This window comes from Anarrhichthys ocellatus, unplaced genomic scaffold, assembly GCF_004355925.1.
Source record: "Anarrhichthys ocellatus isolate YVR2014 unplaced genomic scaffold, GSC_Weel_1.0 scaffold29, whole genome shotgun sequence".
Taxonomy (NCBI): domain Eukaryota; kingdom Metazoa; phylum Chordata; class Actinopteri; order Perciformes; family Anarhichadidae; genus Anarrhichthys; species Anarrhichthys ocellatus.
In genome coordinates, this window is record NW_022280059.1 from 4,342,997 (window position 1) to 4,360,448 (window position 17,452).

The 17,452-nt window shown below is 40.2% G+C and overlaps 1 protein-coding gene across 7 annotated transcripts in view; it reads right to left on the minus strand.

Annotated features, from left to right (window-relative positions):
• Positions 1-63: 63 nt before the first annotated feature.
• The window catches only part of nbeab (neurobeachin b), a 159,893-nt gene continuing 142,504 nt past the window's right edge, over positions 64-17,452 (minus strand). For 5 of the 7 annotated variants that reach the window (XM_031863774.1, XM_031863771.1, XM_031863772.1 and 2 more), the window contains 9 exons: positions 14,337-14,426; positions 13,164-13,356; positions 12,311-12,382; positions 12,021-12,176; positions 11,116-11,286; positions 8,375-8,476; positions 7,831-8,027; positions 7,145-7,296; positions 64-1,792 (listed from right to left, as the gene is read on the minus strand). In XM_031863774.1, the coding sequence (XP_031719634.1) occupies positions 1,702-1,792; positions 7,145-7,296; positions 7,831-8,027; positions 8,375-8,476; positions 11,116-11,286; positions 12,021-12,176; positions 12,311-12,382; positions 13,164-13,356; positions 14,337-14,426 (1,224 nt within the window). In that variant the 3' untranslated portion in view covers positions 64-1,701. The remainder of the gene's footprint in view (positions 1,793-7,144; positions 7,297-7,830; positions 8,028-8,374; positions 8,477-11,115; positions 11,287-12,020; positions 12,177-12,310; positions 12,383-13,163; positions 13,357-14,336; positions 14,427-17,452) is intronic. The other 2 variants (XM_031863773.1, XM_031863770.1) reach the window with 1 other exon arrangement.

Sequence of the window (17,452 nt, forward strand, 5' to 3'; positions counted from 1 at the left end):
TGGGATTGCATTAATACATGCATGAATGCTTTGGAGGCAGGCACACAAGTTAAAGCTCACTGGTATATTTATTCAGTTTTATTATAAACAAAAGAAATAATGAAAGCAGCTGAATTTAGTTATAATCACAAACATCCCACCTCTTTCAAAATGTATGCAAAAACAATTGATAATGCAACTAAAATATATAAATTATAGCATTTTAAAATATTACACTAAATCAAAATGCACTGCTTAATTGTAACATGTAAACAATTGTTTTTGTCATACAAATTCACAATGAGAATTATTTCACAGGACAGCAAAGTGTAAACCCATAGCCTTGATTAGTTGTGAGCATGTAAAACGTCAGCATTGGGTAGGGTGGTGTCTGGTAGCACCGTTGGAAAATCAAAATGCAAACTCAAAATGTATTTGCATATTTTTGTTCATTTTAAATTCTCAACTCACAGCGACAGACTTCTACAATTAAATGCAGACACAATAGCTTTCACATCACCAAAAATAGACCATAGTCATTTTTGTAACACTTCATCCATCCTTTCGATAATTTGTCAGCTGAAATCCTTAGACCTTTACAACAACTAAGTGATAATATTGCTTACCAATGTGTCAGCATGAACTGGCGTTCATGAATTGACATATACAAAATAAACAAACTGAGATGGACAAGTAACAGTACTAATGTTTGCATTTACAACAATTGCAGACTGCCTTTTAAAATGACACTTCCTTTGACAACATTTCTTAGTTTTAGCACAAACACCGTAACAGTCATGAGATACTAAACAAATCTGGTATTAAATCCTCTGGATATGTTTTTGGAAGAAGCTGAATCAAACAAAAGATTGATAACTGCTGTTTCAAATGTCCCACTGGCATTGACAAACTAAATGGTCCATGATTCAAAGTTAATATGGAAATATCACAATTTATTGTCATGATTTAAACCAAATATTTCACAAAGGACTAAGCTCACACTGAATTTTACTTTTCTTCCACAGACAATCAAATACAACAAACTAACAACATTTTGTCGTTTCACATACACATACATTTGACCACTGTTAACAATGAGCAAACAATGGCCATATACATGTATTATTAACCAACTAATATCTGAAGTTCAATGAAGACAATTTTACATAGCTTGTGTGATGTCTGTAACATGGTGGCTAGTTTAACAGCATTTAGATCTTTTTCTCAGCCTTTACAGAGAAGAAACACTTCACACTGTCCATATTTACAGTATAAGTTCACTTTTTTTCTTTTCTTTTTTTTTTTTTTTTAAGAAAAGTGTTCCCAGTGAGATATGTATCTGCCATACAAATGTTGTATAAATGTTCCTAACGAGGATTCATTTTGTTTTGCATTTTCACAGTTAAACTTTAACGCTTACATGTATGTTTTAGTAACTGTGATCTCAGTGTCTCTTTGCCCAGATCAACAGAGCTGTTTGAGTTGGGGAAATGCATCAGCTGGTGGGTAAGACAAGAAAACCAACAGACACATAGCAACAAGTTTGCCTCAGAGGCCAGATGAACACATGTAAACACACCTTGCTCTTCATTAGTGTCTCCATGGTGATGTTCTCTAGCCCACTGGCTCTCCTCCATCTTCTGCAGCACACCTCGGTCACTGGTTGGTAGGTATTTCTCTTAATCCTCCACACTCCCTCCTGCTGCATTGATCCGTCTCTCCTCAGTACCTGTTTTGATGCTCGTAGTGCCATCGGTTGAAATCAATGTTAAATGCCACGATGCTGCCGGAGGCCATGCCTGTGATCAAAGTCCTGAAGAGCAACAAAACCATGAAATGAAATCCTAATGTCAAGAAACCGATTATAAACATAGAAAATCGCTACATTAATCTCATTTTGTCGTATTGTGATGTTTTCATATTTCAAAGGTGTATGTATACATGCAAGGAACCAATGTATTAAAATGTGTTCATTGATAAAGATTATTTCCGTAGTGTTGAATGGAATGAAATGAACACAGGAGGTCATCAGGGGCTCTGACTTTAAATCACGGGATTCCATCTGACAACTGAAGTAGATCATTGACTCCTAGTATCTTTCTGCAACCAGTCTGCTGTTGTGTCCGAGGCCAACTGGTATGTAGGAAAAGCAGCTGATTTCACAGGGTCGTCTTGTACTGCTACAGCCCAAGGGCTTAAATGCTCAAGTACAATGAACAGAGCAGCAGCAGAATGTGCCTCTGTAAATCGAGTTGCGGGGCATGGCTCACTTGCGTTACCTAATGTCAACTTACTGATGAAAGATGTTGTAAACGAATTAAGGGGTTCCTAAAATATGTAACGGAAGTGATTTGTTTAGTAGTGTTGAAAGAAATGTTAAAAAAATAGCATAGTGCTTAATTTCAGTATTTTAAAAAGAAATCTGAACAAATTCCATCCTTAATCTAACCATTCTCTGCTTACCTTAACAGGTGGTGCAGTTATTCATGATGGTGCAGTTATTCTGCTTAAGAACCAGGCCTCTGTTTTGGGCCGGACCGTAAGTGCTGAGAGGCAATTGGCTGGTGGTTGTGAAGTGTAGCTTGAATGTTCAGACTCCATAACCTCTCTTGACTGCCAGGGTCACATGATGACATCAGGCTTATAGCCCCAGAGCGAACACTGTTCCCTCTACGCCGCCAAGCCAGCACCCATTATATTACTCCTTACAAATCTTGCAGAGATGTACATGTTAAGGGAAAAACATGCTGCTGACCTGCCAATAGACTTTTGCAGTATCCATGAAGATACCTCAGTAACGTTTTGTTCCTAAGGCAACTGTAGGTTGTATTTAAAAGAAAAGCATGGTGGATATTCCACTAACTAAAATGCACAGTGACATATATACACGGACAGTAACGCAGTTAAGACGCGTTAACATTGTAGCACACACAATTTGTGTAAGCGAGCCCCTCCAATGACCAAAAAGCCAACATCACGTCTTGTTCTTATCATTCACTAAAATATGCAAACCATTTGGATTTGACTCAGTAGGGTTGGGCAATGTCTATCAAATTGGCACCTGAATATGTCTAAAGTAAAACATTGCGCTGGGAAACTATGTACTAGTATGGCTTTTTTTTATGATCGTGAAATTGTGTTCTTTTATGACCTACTATGACTTTTTTGTGACATTTTTATGGCATAATAAACTAAAACTTTAAATTACTTTTGTTTACTTTTTCAAAAAACCGATACCGACATTTTCATGACTTTTTTCGACATAATATACTCTTACTTTTTTTGACATGCAATACTATGTCTTTTTCATGACTTTTTAAAATATACTATACTATGACTTTTTCATTACTATTTTCAAGATACCATATTATGAATTTTTTGTGCCTTTTTTCAAAATACTATATTACTTTTTTCGACATTCTATAATATTGCCGTACTATGAAATTTTCATGGCTTTTTTGGACATACAATACTATGACTTTTTCAAGATACTGTATTATGAATGTTTGACATACTACAATATTACTTTTTTCAACATGCTATACTATGACATTTGCATGAACCAACTATAATATGGCTTTGTTTTGACTATTTTGACAAACTATACTATGACATTTTCATGGCTTTTTACGACATACTATGATATTTTCAGGACTTTTTCGTGACTTTAATGCTCTACTATGACTTTTTTATGACATAATATACAACATTTCTATGACTTTTTTATTCATACTGTACTATTACTATATTACTAATTAATATAGTATGAAGTAATAGTATACAGTAGTTTAAAGCTACCCTGCTGCCCTAAACTATACTATTACTATAAGTTTTCTGTGCCTTCATTTTGGATGCGAGTGGGTACGTTTGCTCACAAGTTGTGTGCTTTGCCCGGTAGTGGTGCTTCACATTGCCGGTAATAATCATCACGGTCTCTGAACATATGAGACATACTGGCTTTAAACTGCCCATGGGAAGAATTAACTTATAGGAGTCTGTCCATTCTTGGTCAAAGACTCTGGTCTCACTGACCACTTCTCTCTTTTTGGAGAACACCATGTGACTCATGTACCATTCTCCGACTACTCGGTCTGTCGTCCGTCTCTCCTGTATGTGTAAATCTCACTCGAGTCGGGAAGTCTATCAGAATACACATATTTGATTGGCTAAGTAGCATCACATGAGATGATTTACAACGCATGTAATTGGTCGGTGTGTTTCCTGGGCCGCTGAACTTGTGCCTTCCAGGGTCCAGATACAACGGCATCTTGGTCCTGATCCGGACTGCGGTCCACCTATTAGTGACCCCTGGGCTTTACTATGACATTTACATGACTTTTTTCAACTTATATTTTTACTTTTTTCGACATAATATACAAGGATGTTTTTATGACTTTTTCATCATACCATACTATTACTTTTTTCGACATACTACGCTATGACTTTTAAAAAAAGCTTTTTCCGATATACTGTACTACAACTTTGTGACACACCGCCTGGTACGGCAGTTGCACCACCCTAAGGCTCTATAAAGGGTGGGGAAAACTGCTCAGCAGCACATCACCAGGATGGAGCTGCCATCTATCGAGGACCTCTACACAAAGTGATGTAGAAAGAAGGTCATCAGGATTATCAGTGACCCCAACGACCCCAGCTCCAGACTGTTCTGCCTTCCAGCATCCAGTACTGCAGCATTTGGGAATGCACCTCCAGGCAACGTTCATTCCATAGGACATTAGACTTTTGAACTTTTAAGCTCATCACTATTGTGACTTTAAAAAGTTTCAATTTACAGGTTTTCTTTATTTTATTTTATAATGAGCATTGTTGAAGGGAACCGGAGATCTAACATTTCCATTGTTTCTCTGTTATTGTTGTACATACTGTATGTTAAATAAAAAACATGAAACTATTTGTATGGCATTTCCTACAATGTTTTTAAAAAATGATATGGCATACTATACCACTGACTTTTTATGGCATCAATATTATGACTCATTTGATTGAATTTTTGACATGCTATACTTTGACTTTATTCAACAAACTGTACCATAACTTTCTTTGACATGCTATACTATGACTTATTTCGCCATACATAACTGATATTTTCATGGCTATACCACCCCTTTTCTGACATACAACATGATACATTTTTGCGACATGCAAATAGCATAGGATGTAGACTTTTTTCTACGTCCTATGCTATGAATTTTTCATAAATTTTTTCAACATACTACCCAAGACTTTTTCATTACTTTTTACAACATACGACACTAAGACTTTTTATGACTTATTTCAGCATATGTGACTGATGTTTTCATGGATTTTGTCAACATACTATACTACTTTTTCCACCACTTTTATGATCAGTTTCTGCGACATGCTATACTATGACTATTTTCTACATCGTAGACTACTTTTTTACGAATTTTTACACATACTATACAGATCTTTTCATGACTTAGTTTCGGCATACTACACTATGACTTTTACATGGCTTTATTCAACGTACTATACTATGACTTTTACATGGCTTTATTCAACGTACTATACTATGACTTTTTTCTATGTAGAGCCTTTTTTCAATATTACTTTTTACAAAATACTATACCATGAATTTTTTTGACATACTGTACTAAAACTTTTTCATGACTATTTTCAAGAAACAATATGACTTTTTTTGACATACTATACGATGACTTTTTCATGGTTTTTTTCAACATATTGAAAGGACTTTTTCGTGACTTTTTTAACATACTATTATGTTACTTTTTTTTACTTTTTCAAAAAAACGATACTGACATTTTCATGACTTTTTTTGACATAATATACTATTACTTTTTTTGACATGCAATACTATGACTTTTTCATGACTATTTTCAAGATACCATATTATGAATTTTTTCGACATACTATACTATGATATTTTTAGGACTTTTAGGACATTTTTCAAAAAACTATAATATTGCTTTTTTTAACTTTATTTGACAGAAGTTCTTTCAAGTGGCGTGCTCGAAAAAGAGAAAAGTGGACAGCTCAATCAGAGGCTTTAACCATAGGCTGTATAACCAAGAATGGATAATATATTTTATGTTCATTCTTCACACAGACAATTCAAAACCAGTATGTCTCATATGTTCAGAGACCGTGATGATTATTAATATGAAGCGCAACTACCTGAAAAAGCACAACTTCTTTGAGCAAACGTACCCACTCAATCAAAATGATGGCACAGAAAAAAATAAACCTAAGAGCCCAATATGATCAGAATCCTAACACATTAATTAACTGCCCAACAATGATGTTAACAGAGAGGAATAGAGCTAAAACATAATTGCATAGCTTTGATCGACATAACGCCACACCTGAATAAAATGAATACAAAGTTGCAGGGCAAAGAAAATTTACTTGGATACATTTTTGTCAAATTATTTCTCTTATTTTAAGAGTAATATTTCAAAAACTTTCTGTCATGTATTTCATTTGTTTTAAATCCAGCCCTTATTGTACTTGAAATGAGAGAAGAACCTTCATTTAGTATGTATTACTTATAAATTATCCAATAAATATTGTTGCCATATTATTCAATTGAACTTTCTTTATTTGATATGACAGTCAGTTGTTGACTACATACATAGTTTGATATATATATACAGTGGGTACGGAAAGTATTCAGACCCCTTTAAATTTTTCACTCTTTGTTTCATTGCAGCCATTTGCTAAAATCAAAAAAGTTCATTTTATTTCTCATTAATGTACACTCAGCACCCCATCTTGACAGAAAAGTGCCAATTTAGGGAGCCACCATATGATTGACAGTAAAAGTCTATACATAAAACATGCAAGTATATTTTCCATCTCAATTCCAGATTATACTGCCAAATTGTCCACCGAAAATGGCTAACTTTAGCTAACAACACTAGCATTGATGATAGAGCATAGTTGCTGCAAAGTAGTAAATGTAAGCTATTGAAAGTGAAAGTATTGAAAAGGACCACGAATGATTAAAATATAATGCATGTACGTATTTCTTGCCACATTCAGGGGCTGCACTAAATGTTAATGAAGGCCGCAATTGGCCTGTTGGCCACACTTTGAGAAGCTATACTGTATATGATGAGTGGGAGAGAAAGCATTAATATGGTTTTCTTTATACTGCTCTGACCTTTGATCGTGTGATAGGTCCATAGCTCGGATACCAGCATCACAGCCGGGGTAGACGTAAAGCTGTTTGAAGTCACAGGCCTGCCACACCTCCACCACACCATTATCCCCACCTGTGGCAAGGTTGTGGCCATCACTGCTCAGCAGAATAGCCTACAATTGGTACAGAGAGCGGTTCAACATGTCACTTACAAATGAACTTTTATTGTACCTAATGATAGTTGTCTTGCTGGAGCATGTAAAAGATGTAATTGAATGACAAATGGCTCTATACACAAATTGAATGACTACATTTGTGATCGTAGAGCTTCATGTACACTATGAGAATAACATGCAGCAGCGATGTGCAGTTGCTTTGTACACTAAGTGTTGTACAGATTCAGATGGATAATGGTAATAATAATATTTACATCTCAAAACCTGGCAGGGACGACTTTGACTTCCCTCCCCCTAAAACAATGTATATTATGATCCAGGCCATGTAAAGTATTTGATCCACAAACATACTATATCAGTCAGATTGCTCTGTTCACTGAATGCCTCAGTGGCTCAGTATTTAAATCCAATTTATATACTTAAAGATTTGTAGCTGAGCAACGATTTGAATCGTTAAAGTACCTAAGACTGCAGATGAACAAAGATACATTCACACCTCTAATGGATTATACTGGTGTCAAAAAGTCCTACCCTGGTGGAATCATTGACTTCCATCTGTGCCAGCAGTTTTCCATTAATGCTGAAGTTACAGAAGCGCCCCCTCTCATAGTAGATGATGCAGTGGCCCTCACTGGACACCGAGATGAGCCGGGGGTACTGATAGTAGTCTGGTCCCTCCAGAGCCCGAAGCAGGTCCCCTGTGATGGTGTGGACCAGACATGGACCTTCTGCCGAACCGAAACATACAAATAAGAGCAAACTGCTATCATGTAAAACATCTATGCTGTCTTTATAAATCAGACAATAAAATGTCTACAGTTCTACAGCGTGCACAGAAATATATTCCTTGTTCCACTACTTTCTGTGAGGCATTTGCATGTTGTTCAGCTGGGTAAACATGCAGGTCTAGAGTTTTCATTGAAATAAAATACCTGTCTATCTATGTGGGTTGGTAATAGACTGGCAACCTAAAGTATTGTATTCCAATCTGCCAGCTCAAAGCACGAGTGCCCCTCGCTTGCCCTTTCCTCTCTGATGGCGATGACATTAAAGGGGAACAGAAAAGTACACTGACCTTTGGCTCCGCTGATGACCAGGCCCAGCTCTGCACAGACTGATACACACACAACTTCCTGGTCATGACCCGTCAAAACTGCTCGTGGCGCTGGATAGTCACCTAAAGAATGACACATATACGTACAATATGATAAAACAAATGGCTTGGCTTAACTGATTAAATGTATTGAATGACACTGAAAACATCACCTAAAAAAATCGGAATATCCGAATAGGTGATCTAAATTTATTGGTTGAAATTCTGTGCAATGGTCTTCAATAACCACCACACCTTCACGAGGGAATAAAGTCAAATCAAATCAAAAACACAAGCACAGTGATTGTGACACACATCTGCGAGTAGGGAGGTCCGTTTGAATTGTCATGTAAATGCAAGGATGCCCACCGATGGCAGCCGAGCCACTTGATTTCATCCCATGTGTCACATGATTGATGATGACCAGGGGAGAGGTTAGTGAGGGGAGTTTCGCAGCACCGGAGCCGACCTCTGGGCTCATTCGGAAATGCACTGATCTCCAATACTGAATAAACCCTCATCATGTCCCTAAATACTGCTGCGTCTTACGGAGAGTTTAACATATTGAATCCATTACTAACATAATGCAATCAGGAGAAATAATATGTATTTGACAACAAAAAATGAAATGCAGACCAAATGCAGCCAAAGGAAAGGCAAATGAACCGTCTAAAATGTACATGAAGTATTAAACCTCAAAGGTAGGGGTAGGAGGAGTTAGATAGGAATTCTGTGTCAACAGAAAAACAAAAATATTTATATTTAATTGTATATTTTATGATATTCTTTTATTTTAAAGTTTTATTGTTACTTTTAAATAAGATAATCACACTACAGTTTGTGTGTTCCACTAGTGATGGCAAACTCAAATGAACATATACACTATTTATTGGTGTCCACATGTGACTTAAAGTTCAGCCAATTCAGTAAAAGTTTCTCTATCCTCCACGATAACAGTTAAGACCTGATAGATGATGTGGACATGTGTCAGACAGCTCTCCTCCTCTCTTATCCCCTCCTCCTCCTCCCCCATCATCTCCTCGTCTAGCTCGGCATATCGCCTCTGCAGCTGTAGCGGTCCAGTCAGTGAGCTGGACTGTGATCGATGCAACACAGTCCCTTAGAGACCAGGACCTGAGCAGTGCTGTCAGTCCCGGCACCCACTGCTGAGGGAAGCTGAATAGGACAAGTGTCAGAAAAAGCCTCCAGGGGGAAAACGGGTCCTTGTGCAGCTCACCTAACCGACAAAAGATTCAATCAGCCTGCATTGCGTACCCCCCACCTTCTCCTAGCCCTTGGGACAAGCCGAAGTCACCCACCACAATTACCCAGTGCAAATATCCCCTTGCACCGGTGTGATGGGCCGAGTCTGTGAGGCAGGGCCATGATTGAGCTGGAAGTTATTTTAATTATTATACATTTAAGACACATGCAGCCTTTTGGGGCGCTTGTGAAATCTATTTCTTTGGCTTGCCACAGGGATGAGGAAGCAGTGATCCGGAGGGCTGCTGCTACATATTCACACAACCTTCAACCAGCAAAATAGAAAACGTAATAAGTATGAAATCACCAGAATGAGACTTGTGTAAAAGATTGTTCAATGAAAAAGCAAATAAGTATGGGAATACAGAGGACTCTGGTGCTCTGTGTGGTATATGACATTCATTTGAGGGCTTCAAGTGTGAAGACATGAAAGGGCGGTCTTGGTTTATCCCCGAGGATCCTTGGAAATGCCTGCTAACTATATTTGAACATGACTGATAATGACTGGCTGTAGATATTTGTACAATGCCGTGTCAAACATACAGTATGTAAAGTTTTTAGCTGATTCTGCACTGCCCCTGTTCCTTCACACAGTCCAGGTTCCCACACACTTGCTCTGCATTCTAGAACCAGGTTAGATTATTATCTGCTGCCCAACGTGTTTCTAACATCATGATATATTGATTAGTTAATGATAAGACATTGGAAGTGATTTGATTGAGTGAAAACACATCCTGTGTCTTGTTTCTTGAGATGAGCTGTGTACTTTCCTTCTCCATTGTCCATTTGAAGATGCATTGTAAGCACTGGCAGTGTGAATATCAGGGGAATACTGGTTTCCAGTGCTTTTGCCCCTTGCTAATTGGAGGCACCCAAGCTGAAATTCTTAATTAACTGTCGGAGCCTCTGTGAAGTTAATTAGAGAACACTTGCAACTAAACCAGAGCTCATAGAATCTGTGACAATTCGAAATACAAACATTTTATAGCACACACACATACTCCTCCCCATCTTCAGTTTTCCAATTCCACACCATATATGGTGCTCCTCACTTGAAATGTACTGTATATCTGTTTTCCCTACCCTGATGGATTGTTTTGAACACAGACAATCAGTGACAATATGCAACTAAATGAACTGAGCAGAAGAAACAACACTGGGGTCTACCATTTTGAATGCCAAGACATCTGGAGTCCTCTATTTGAAAGCAGCTCTAAAATATCATATCTACAGTGCTGATAAATGATCCTCTCTCTGTCTCTCCACATTATTTGATTTCTAGGGTAGAACACCTTTTTCCACTATTGATCAAAGGCTCTTGCTTTACAACCAAGTAGCATTTTTCGCTGATGAAATACTCAACAACATAAAGAGATTCCTGTAACCTTGTCCAGAGGGTGATGCTACTGTATACACTCTGTGTGTGAGCATGGCATGTATGTAGTCTTTCTCTGACTCACTGTTATTGGGATTGTCGCCGATAATATGGTGCCGTCCACTCCAATACCACAGCAGAAGTGTAGCATCCCTGGACCCAGAGACGATGTAGCAGTCTCCTCCAATGTAGGATTCTGATCTGGCCAGACACGTCACCACGTCCCAGTGGCCGAAAACTATCTGGGTCAGCTTGCCTAAAGAAAATATGTACAAACATGTTTTTGCTAAATTGCTAGTCAGATGTTCCTGAAATGAAACATGATAAAACTACTGCTGTCTGTTTTGTCAAAGCCCCACTAGCCCCCCTGTAGTTAAGAGAGTATTGAATGAAATAGTGAAAAAATGTTTCCGATGTGGAAATCAGTAGTTCCCAGCCTTTCGGTTTGTGACCTCTTAAAATGAAACAATGTCTGCTTGTTACCCCTCATCACAGATTATGGCTTTAGCGTGGACAGAGTTGAGCAGTCCAAACCACAATAGTGTTTTTTCTCTCTTAGTTTGTAATATCGAAAGGATGTTTGTAGGCGGGAAGAGTTGAACGTTTCCAGTATTTAAGGGAAAAGAAAAAGATGAAAAAAAAAACAGATTCTTTCCCCATCCTGTCAACCCTCTTGTGAGATTCATCTCATCCCCTTGTGGATGTCGTAACCCCCAAGTTTGGAACCATTTAGTTAAATGCTGCTTGTCAAGCTGCAGTGATAATCATTTATATAATTAAACAGCTTTGTTGCCGATATTGCTCCGGGGGAATTATTGTCAATGGAAAGGAAATTAGCAGAAACTTATCAGTGAGTTCAAGTGTATATTCATCAATTTGTCTCCAAAGTTTGTCAGGAGAGACAATACTGTATTATTCCTATCGTAGCACTCAGCCCTCCACACATCGGTGCACTCCTCTACAGGAAATAGAGTTTACACTGTAACCTACCTGTCTCGGAGGAGTACACACGAAAGCTCTTGTCCCAGAAGCCACACACCAGTATGTAACGGTTGTCAGCTGTCACCACAAAACAGTGTGTTGTGATTTGGATACTCTGGTCCACTAGGTCTGTGATCTGACGCTTGTTGCTTCCAGTACTGTTGGCTGTGGAAGAAAAAAAAGGAAAAACAGAACTCATGTCAATACCTGAGGTGTTCAACTTATTAATTAAGTCCCTTATAGCTAAATCAGATATAAAAGTCAAAGGTCAATTTGTTTCAACAAGGAAGCTTACTCACCAACCAGAGAATCCATCTCTATAGGAAGGTGATGGGCCTGCTCAAGAGAGTAGCCTGGTGCTCCTCGGAGACCTGGATTCAGACAGGGATACATAAGGAAATTATTTCTCACCTCTACACGTGTGCATTCATGCCTTCTTAAACACAAACACACACACACACACACTCTTCCATCAGGTCGATCAGAAAAATTTCCATCTGTCTTACTAGGAGTTTTTACTAGGCGTCAGAAGTGTCAAACTGAATGGAGACATTTCATCCATACAATCTGTATCTGGAGCCAGTTTCAAAACGGCAACATGCCTGAAAATATGGAAACCATATTATCATCATTATTCTGAAAAGCCAAACCACATTTCCCTCCTCTCCGACAGGATGGCAAGGGTGCTGCAGCTGTGTTCATTAGTGTGGGAGCAGCCAGAGCAGCCACACAGTGCGGACTCTTTGGTCCTGAGCTCAGTGTGTCTCTACAGTGACAGATGGGGACGTGTGAGGAGAATGTGGTGCAGTTGCGTCCTAATTTCCTAGTAACCATTGCTTTGGCCCTCTGACCCTGAGGTGAAGCTGATTCTCAGGGAGGGGCTCTGTGGGTAATGTTGTTCACACATGTCTGAAAAGGAACATGTGGAAACACTCATGGTCAGCTTACCTAGGAGGTGCTAGCCTCTCACATAGCCAGCTGGCTACAGCTCTATTATGGGTGGTGGGCAGGTTTGTGTGAGACAGTGATGAAGTGATTTTACAGGGCCACTGCTGTGGTAGGTATCACATGTGGTATTGCACTTTTTTTTTTACAAGGGCATATGTGTATGCTTGAACACAGCACCTGCCATGTGTGTTGAGCTCTACTCACCAACGGTATTGTGCCATCGGTTGACGGCAAATACGCGGCTGCAGGTGACAGTGACCACAGCAGGTATGGTGAGATGGGGCAGGGTGTTGGCGGCAATATGGGTTACTGGCGAATTGGATGGAAACTTCAACACCATGATGACATCCTGCTGCATCTGGTCCTTGAACATGAGGGGACTCTGTGGAAGGAAACACTATTGAGTAGAAGAGAGAAAAGACGGGGTGTAAAGGATGGAGGGATGTGATGGTGGTAAAGGAGGAGGAGTACAAGGAAAGAGGAGCAGGAAGAGGACGGGGATGGAGAATATGAATAGAAGAAGTATGAAAAGATCGGAGAAAAATAATGGAAAGAACCAATTAGTGTGGAGGTTGGAGGAAAAACTAGGTTCAGACACAGAGGAGAGCTTCATGCACTGCCCCCTTCGGACAGTGCAGTCAGACAAGGGACTGGTCAGACAAGGGTAAGACATGGAAAACTGAGATGGTGTATGCTGTAAACATGAGATGGTGCATACATGGTACACATGTATCAGAAAGATTGAGATTTGTCCAGAAAGAAGAAGCATTAAAAGAGACTGCATGATGTTTTGAAGATGCGCTTATTTCACCACTGTAAAAATTCAGCTCAACATTTAGAACACTGGATAATACTACATGTATAGCATAAGTAAAAGCAATGGAGGTGATGGTGATCCTGACCATACTCTGAGTTGTGAGCCAGATTTGGCTCTCATCTTGTCTCAAATTTGGAAGGCTTTTGACAGTAGTGTATGAAAATATTTACGTCTATTGCAAACGTAGAAAATGTATCTAAAAGGTCTTAAAGGGATCTGCCTTACAAAGAGAGAACCATGTGGAGATAGTGATGAAAGAGGGGCGCTACTAGGCCAGTAGGGAGCACTCTTCCCTTTACACCACACTGCTAGTAGGAAGTAACAACTATAAAACAGGGCAGACAACTAGTACTGAAAATTTGTTGTTATATTGTGGGTCTGTGACCTACATGAGGTAAGCCCTCGGAAATATTAAACTTGTGTTATAACAGAGTGGATTCAGGGACAACACAGGCACGCACACCATCACCATCCAGGCTTGCACAGGTCGACACATCCTTTCTCACACACACCACCACCAGAGGTGCAGGGAATTTTCCCAGCATGCTCGTGGCTCTCACCAGGTGCATGGCGGAGCTGCGTGGAGGATGTGGCTCAATAAGCAACTGAGATGGCGTCTGTCCAAAGCTCTGGATCTGTGCCTCTGTGGCCTGCGGGAGAGAGAGAGAGCAGAGAAGGGGAGAGAGAGAGAGAGAGAGAGAGAGAGAGAGAGAGAGAGCGGCTGTCACAATCAATATGCATCAAAGTGATGGGTCAATGCGTTACTTGACAATGCAAGCAAATCCTAACTCAGCCGTGCTTCTGAGGAAAGGGGGAGGAAAAGGAAAAGGGGAGCACTCCCAATCCGCCTGGGTGCCCCCCCCCCCCAAGCCTGCAGAGTCATCCAAGTGTTAGTATGGAAGAGACAAGCCTTTTCCTATTAACATGCTTCAGTTAACCATTCCCATTTCCAGGCGCAGGGGCCCCCACTGCATAAACGTTAACCTGGAGTGACATCCAGCTAGGACTGCAGCAGGCCGGCCTGCTTTTAGATGTTCTTGTGCTTGAAACAAAGGGGAAAAGCATGTCCATGTGCACACATAACTATGAAACAGAGACACAAAATCACACAAGCAGACCAAAGCAATTTGGCAGAGGGTACCTTGATGAAGGATGACTTATTGGTTATATAATGTGAGTATGGATGCTTGAGACAAAGAAGAAGAAAAAAAACTAAAAACAGCACATGTCGCACTCTGAGTACAGGAGAAAAAACTGGAGGAATCAAGCATTTACTATAATTAGAAAATAACTTCCTTTCATACAGACAAAAGATGTCCCTTGCCTCCAGTGAGCGAGGAAAGAACAAGCAGTAAGAGCTGCTGAGCTTGACTGAAAGTGGGGCACTCCATGGTAGAAGTGATTGATGTGACTGGAGCCACTTCCACCATCAGAGGGGAGCTTGTAGACGTCCGTCAATGCCACTGTGCACAATGGAACATACATCGCTCAGCCTTTCGCCTGCCCTTCTGACTGCCTGGGTGACTAGCCCTCATTTTTCCTCCGCCTGTACACACCACTCACAATCAAAAGGACCTATTGGGTAGCACATGCCACAGAGGGAGATGTGGGAAGGGAAGTTTGGAGGTGATACTGATTCAGGACAGGCCACCTGCAAGCCAAACAGTCTCCCCCAACACCCCCTGGTCACTTCCTATCTTTTGCAGCACCAAAAAAGGCGCTGTCCACATGGTTGAGCGCTGTCGCACTGCAGTGAAAGTTTCATGTGAGTTGGTGAGCACATTTGGCAACCATTAAGTGCTGGTCAGTGTTTCTTTACAACGCAGTACGTCAAGTAATAAGCAGCTGACATTATGGCTATTTAAGGTTAGGTTTGGGGTGAGGGGTCATGATGTCTGTTCAAATAAAGAAATTTGATACAAAGATCGGAAAGACTGAGGAGGCCATGTGGACAGCATCATCATATTTCTTGTGATGATTCTATTAAAAGGGAAACTGGGCAGCTGCATGTCCCGTTTTGGTTGTCTCAGACAACCTTGACACCCAATAATTGTTTCCAGAGTGCAAGGGGAATGATTTGTCCATATGCGTTTGTGTTTGTGTGTGTGTAGGGGGAAGGGAGTCCGACTTGTTGAAGGTTAACTCAAGTACACGTTCCTCCACTGCATGATCAAAACATGTCAATATTTTTCAGGTGCTTCAACACTAATCCTCTCTGAGGTATGTCAAAAACGTGTCTCTATCTCCGCTTGAGATGGAGAGCACTTAACAGGCATTTCATTAGTTTAAGTCACTTCAGGCTCTGCTTTTTTGGCTGATAAGTGACACTTATTGCCAAAGCCATCTGGATGATCTCCCCTCCCAGCAACAACTGTCTTGCTTGGGTGAGCACCAAACATCCATCATAACACACTGTGTCTGCATGTCTGTTTGTGTGACTTTGTTCGCATCTGATTTTGGCATGAACGAAAGGCTTCAGAGGTGAGCGGCTGCAGCTCTTTCTCTATCTGCTGCCTGGTTCCCAAACTGGTGACAGAGAGACTCTGTGGAGGATGATCCCCCCCCAACAGCATCCTCCAGTGCACTCATGCAATGCAGCAACACAACAGCTCTGTCAGACAGAATGCAAACATGGCCTTGCAGTGACCCGCTAAGAAGCGTGGGATCATGCTGAGTCACGACACCTGAGATCAGCGACGGCTAGTACAAATATGAAGCTGCTCAACCTTTAACCTTTTGACAGACTCTGCAGATTGTAAAAGCAAATTGCTTTCATTAGTTAATTCTGGCTTTTAAGTAGTTAAACTGATTGTAAAAACAGATAAAGCAGCACAGAAACCATACTGACGCATGCCAATACACATAAACAAACTACTAACGTAATTGTTGTGTAATTGTGATACTCCCTCATGTGACGACACTGCTGCCCATCCTTTTTTTGTTTAAGACAAGCTTAGCTGTATTTATTTAAATCCTTAAGTACTAACAAAGAATTAGCCTGAGGGTGTTTCTTGAGTGACAGCTTGGGAGTTGACATGAGCACTACTGTATGTGGGAGCAGAAATGTCTCAAACAATGTGTTTACCAGTAGGTGAGTATCTCTAGTACAGTTATCATCAATGACAATGTACACAGATTCCTTTTCTATGTGATACATAGAAAAGAAGTGTCTTATCATTAAGGTCAAGCATTTAAACACTTGTGTCCCATCACTATGAGAAGATCAAGGTGAAATCAATTTGAATATACCTCAGCTCCTTCAAACACTTCATTGGCTAGCCACAGCACACTTTGTTGTCTCTGTCGATTCAGAGTGGACGGGAGGGACAGTGTCCCACTGATGAATAATTTGTCTGTTTACTTCTGAGTGACACAGCGATGTGAATCAAGGGGTTGCTGTCATGTTTTCCCATAAGACAAGGCCGTCAGGAGGAGCATTGCATAGAAGGACTGCTGTTCCGGCAGTGTGCCCAGTGGACCTGTCATCGTGCCCTCAACCAGAGGCCCGGCGGCGTGTCAGAGGGTGTCATCATTTCAATCTGACACATGGGCGGAAATTATCTCTCATGACCTCTAATTTATTGACATTTTAAATGCCTTAATTGTTATGACTAACGCCAGATATGCAGCTTCACCTGTCAGGCTCAGAATGAATCAATACCCCGGAGTCAATCGT